At 39.6% G+C, this 5,276-nt stretch overlaps 1 protein-coding gene across 1 annotated transcript; it reads left to right on the forward strand.

Annotated features, from left to right (window-relative positions):
- The first annotated feature begins 3,400 nt into the window (after positions 1 to 3,400).
- On the forward strand, positions 3,401 to 4,932 carry LOC146663035 (E3 SUMO-protein ligase ZBED1-like). Its single transcript, XM_085415630.1, has 3 exons — positions 3,401 to 3,838; positions 4,015 to 4,267; positions 4,436 to 4,932. The coding sequence occupies exons 1-3, from the start codon at positions 3,453 to 3,455 to the stop codon at positions 4,850 to 4,852; spliced, it is 1,056 nt and encodes a 351-aa protein (XP_085271756.1). The 5' UTR covers positions 3,401 to 3,452; the 3' UTR covers positions 4,853 to 4,932.
- Positions 4,933 to 5,276: the final 344 nt, after the last annotated feature.

Genomic DNA, 5,276 nt, shown 5'->3' on the forward strand with positions numbered 1-5,276 from the left:
GTCATGTCTGCCTGTGCTTTCCAGAACTATGTACTCATTGTCAGTGAATGTTATCATTTTTCTAAGTAGATGAATTTCGTTTGATCTTATTTGATGAGATAAGTCACACACAGAACATTAGATTGGATGCCCTAATTTCTAAGTACATGAGTGCAGTATACTGCATACTGCAAAGTATATGGTGAACTAAGATTAAAAGATGGACTCTTGTGAATCAGCATTTCCACTGAACATATAAAAGCAAACCTGTATAAAATAGTAAAAGTAGCTTTACTTCAACCAGCTAGAGCAGAAAAATGCTGCATTTATGTTAATTTAGTAACAGTAATAATACATTATTTTACAGACTTCACAGAATGTCGCTTGCAATGGAATATTTTTATGTTGCAAAACATCTGTCATAATCAAGACATCCCACATCTGTAGGTATGATGTGTGTATCACTTATGTCCATTCATAGAAATTGCTTCACCTCAATTTTTCTCCAATCACTGTGTGTTGATATCAATTGCTGTCCCAGTGGTTTGTTTTTTACGCATTTTTGTTTGATATTTGTATTTTTATGCCTTTATGCCAGCAGCAGCCATGCCTGGAGGCATTATGTTTTCAGTTTTTGTCTGTTCATGCATATGATAATTCAGGAAAGCCAAGTGGGAAATTTACATCGGCATGTTCACTTTCCACTCAAGCATAAAATGATAAGAATTTGGATGTCAAAGATTAAAGTTATTTTGATCCCCAAACAGTTTTTTTTTTTTTTAACCTTGCCTAAATTAAAACTGGTGGGTGTCTAGTATTCCCACAATGGCTGCATCATATTTTGTCTCCATCATAGCCACTGGAACTGATTACATCTCCTCAAGACAATGCTTGTAATTATGAAACTCTCCACTCATGGTCATTAAAAAATGACCCCATCAAGTGGCAACCATGGAAGGCAAAGTGCCAAAAAACTGCAGTTCCTCAAACAGCTGGCTCAAAAGGAAGTCAATCCCCACTGGCTAACATTTAAAATTTATCCAAATTAAAAATCATTTTTATCTGATAGATGATCTGTTTTGCCAGTAATTCTTAGCTGGTAAGTTAGCACGCCAGCAAATTTCCCAAATATGAGCCATTCTGGCTCCAAAATAATAAAACAATAAACAAAAACATAAATAAAGAAAAAACAACATGGCAGCCTAATCCATTTCATCACTAACCAGTTTTTTGATATTTATATTGAAAGATTCCTATCTTATCATTTTATTTCTTCTTTTTTTTTTACCTTGCACAGCCCCTTACTGTTCTTTATTCTTTTATCAAAGATATGAATAAACCGCATTTTTCTCTCTATGCTGCATATTTCAGTGTGAGTCAGTCTGAAATCTACCTCCTATCCCCTAAGTTGTTGTACCTCTAAGTGTCTCTCTGCATGCAGGACCTGGAGTGATGAATGCTGCTCATCACTTAAGCCCATTAAACAGTTCGTTACCCATCTGTCTCTTTCCCCGTCTTTTCCTCTGTTCCTCTGTCATCACTTCTTGGTCAGGTTCCAGTCTTGCTAATGCGACTAAAATGAGCCGTGTGCGTGGCAAAGCAAAGTGGATCACATTTGTGGAGGCTTCTTAACACTTCACACTATAACAAGACAACAAGACTCAACACACAAGGAACAGACAAAGCAGAGAGCAAAGACACAGAGAAGTGTCTCACACAAGGTATGAGACACTTCATATAATGGCTAATTAAACCAAATTAAAAGTGAGCCACAGAGACTTAATTTAACTGCATTATTATGGCATACACTGCTTTGGTCATTTTGTCAAGGAAGGAAAAGGAAAAAGGGTGGGAATGAAAAATATACTTTAAATGATAAAGATGCAATAAAATCTTCATCAAGTATTCTAAGACCATAAATTATAGCTTTAAGAACTTAGAAAGGAGTAAAGTGAAATTCCAGCATCCTGGCAAACATTTTGGTTTTTAATAACCACCAGATCCATTTCACAGTCTTTACTCTGGGTTGAAAAATACTGCTAGAAGAAGTTTCTTAAAGCTTGCCTGGTAGTCCTTGATAGAAGCATGAGAAAGTTTGTGTCCAAGAACCTTTTTATTTTACTTTTTTATCTTTAAGAAAAATTTAATGAAACATTCCTGATTCAAAGAATGTCAAGAAAAATCCTGAGACAATAACTCGACCTCCTGATCTCCCAGTCTGTGATACATTTTTGGTCCTACTGTGTAAACTCACTAGAAGTAATGGTTGTGATAGTCCACACACATTAAGTACGCCATGCAAGAAATGAAATGAAATTTAGATGTACAGAAAAGGAAATGGATTAATAATGTGGTTTATCTTTAAGAAAATACATAAAGCCCACTCCTGTAATGCTACTCTCTCTACCTGGGATGGCTGTTGTGTGGCTATCCATAAATCCATTCATAAAATAGTTGTGAATGTGTAACATCTATTTAACAAAAAAACATTCATATAATTTCTAGGGGTGTCAAATTATCGCGTTAATTGCGATTAATTAATTACAATGCTATTTAGCGCGTTATGTTTTTTAATCTCGTTAATCTAATTTTTAATCTCTTGACGTCATTGATTTTGTATGAGAGTTGCTATGTTATAAAATCCGTTTTTATGTGCTGGGCTCCTTGTGCTTGACTTGTTGGGGGTGGAGTCACGTCGTGAGGTCAAGGTGAGAAGTGGTGATTAGCTTACAGTGTGGATATGGAGGCGCATCTGAGAGTTGTTGGCCCAATGAACGGGAAATTTGTATTTCATAAACGCCCCGACGGCACCATTGACAAAGGTAAAGTGGTCTGCCTAGAGTGTAAGAAGGAGTTTGCTTACCACCGAACCAGCTCAAGTTTGGCCTATCACCTCAACGCAAAGCACCCAGCCGCGAGTGCAGCAACAGCTAGCAGTGAAGACGTTAGCAATATAGCAAGCCAGAGCAAAGCTTTTCGCCAAACAAAACTAGAGAATACCCCTCGTATGAGCAAGTCTGCGACCGACAGGCTGACTAATGTTATTGCCAAGTGGATAGCGATGAACTGTAGGCCGATAAATATAGTAGAGGACGAAGGATTGACAGAGGTGTTGCAAATTGCGTCCAATGACCCGTCATACAAGCCGCCGTGCAGGACTACAGTAACGACCAAAATCAGCAAAATGTACGACGGCGAAAAGAAAAACAAACTTGAGATTTTGGCGGAGGATTCTCCCAACTGTGTTGCTATAACCGGAGATCACTGGACCTCAGCTGGCAACCACAGCTATTTTGGGGTGACTGGACACTTTATTGATAGTGAGTGGAACCTCAACTCATTTGCACTGACCGTCATGAGAACAGAAACCAGGCACTTTGCTGATAAATGCGCCGAACAGTTCCTCAAGGGTAGCAAATGACTGGGGTATTGAAAACAAGATATCCACCATTGGCACAGACAGCGCAGCAAACATGCTGGCTGCTATGAGAGCACTTCCATATGAGCACATCGCCTGCAATGCTCACATTCTCCAGAGGACCATCACGGTATGTCTCGATAGCAGTGGTTTTGTCGGTGTACTGGCAAAGTGCCGCAAGATTGTTGGTCATTTTAAACAAAGCCCTGCGAGTACCACAGAACTTAACCAACAACAAGTAGCACTCGGAAAGAAGAGCGATCAACTTATACAGGATGTACCCACCAGGTGGAACTCGACTCTCGCAATGGTCTCACGCCTCCTATGTAACCGAGAGGCTGTCCAGGCTACGTTGGACCAACAGAACCACAGGTTGGTCTTGCCAACCGAAGCTGAGTGGGCGAAACTGCAGAGGCTGGAGCTCCTGCTTGAACCATGCAAGTAAGTTCAAATAAACACCTTCCCATTTTAATTATATAAACTACTGTTACATGTGTAAAATCAAAATTAATGAACATAACAAGGAACTTTTAAGGACAATTAAATTGGAAATCAGTTACACTTTGATTTAAATGAATCCAGCTAGGTTTATTTAGCAAACCTCTCCACCTCTGCAGGTATGTGACAGAGCTGCTGGGTGGTGAGGCCTACGTCTCTTGCTCTGTAGTGCTGCCTGCTTTTCGCCATCTGTACCGTGTCATGGACATTACTGATGATGATCCTGCCTACGTGGTGAAGTTCAAGAATGCCTTCCAGAAGGATCTGGCAGCACGACGAGCTAATGGCAACGAGATATGGTTCGAGGTGGCCACAGCATTGGATCCACGGTTTAAGGATTTGAAATGTCTTCCAAGAGAAAAGAGGGAACAGGTAGGACAATAAGGTTAAGCTGGACTAATGAGTCCAATTCATTATCAAATCAAACTTTTATTTATTATATGGAACACAAAGTTCTTTACAAGATTAAATAAAATTAAAAAAAGCACTTAGTTTTAATCACAATCATTCATTCATTCATTCATTCATTCATTCATTCAGGTGTGGACCATTCTGGAGAATATGCTCCAGGCAGCAGAGCCCAGAAGAGCAGATAGTCTCCAGCCCTCCACAGAGGATGATGGACCAGCTCAGAAGAAGAGGAGGAGCGAACTCCTTCTGGGGTCTGACTCTGACTCAGAAGATGGAATTGAGTCTGGAGAGCTGCAGCGCTACAGAGCAGAACCCAGCATCAGTATTGATGACTGTCCCCTGCAGTGGTGGTATGCTCACTCAGGAGTCTATGAAAAGCTGTCAGTCCTAGCACAAAAGTACCTGGCCTCCCCAGCTACCTCTGTACCCTGTGAGAGACTCTTTAGCCTTGCAGGCCACATAGTGCAAAAGAAAAGGGCAGCCTTGCTTCCAGAAAATGTTACCAGGCTGGTGTGTCTTAGCGACTGGCTGAGGAAGAAGAAATGAGACACATGTGGTCAGCATAGCTGCTGTGTCATTTGTAGCCTACTAGAATAGATTGCTTGATGTTCAGCACTTTTTTTTGTGATGGAAGAATACTTTGATGTGCTAACTTGCAGCACTGCAATGTCAGTTTTATTTTTCATTATCTGAAGCAGAGGAATTTCAGTGCTGTATTGCTCAGAAAAGAGCAACTCTGATGTGCTAACTTGCAGCACTTAATTTATTTGATTTTATTTGTATTTATTTTTCCACTTATTTTACAAAAGAATACAACAGTATGTAAATGGTTGCATCTGTTTAACGTTTGTTAAACAATAAATGACTTTATAAAGTCACTTTCTTTGTTATATCAGTCTTTTGGTCTGCCACAATAAGTTGAGGGCTTTCCTCAGCTATTTTTAGGTGAGATTAAAAAAGAGATTAATTA

Source organism: Rhamphochromis longiceps, linkage group LG8 (assembly GCF_057381845.1).
Source record: "Rhamphochromis longiceps isolate RC_006_pf linkage group LG8, R_longiceps_female_GT1.1, whole genome shotgun sequence".
Lineage (NCBI taxonomy): Eukaryota > Metazoa > Chordata > Actinopteri > Cichliformes > Cichlidae > Rhamphochromis > Rhamphochromis longiceps.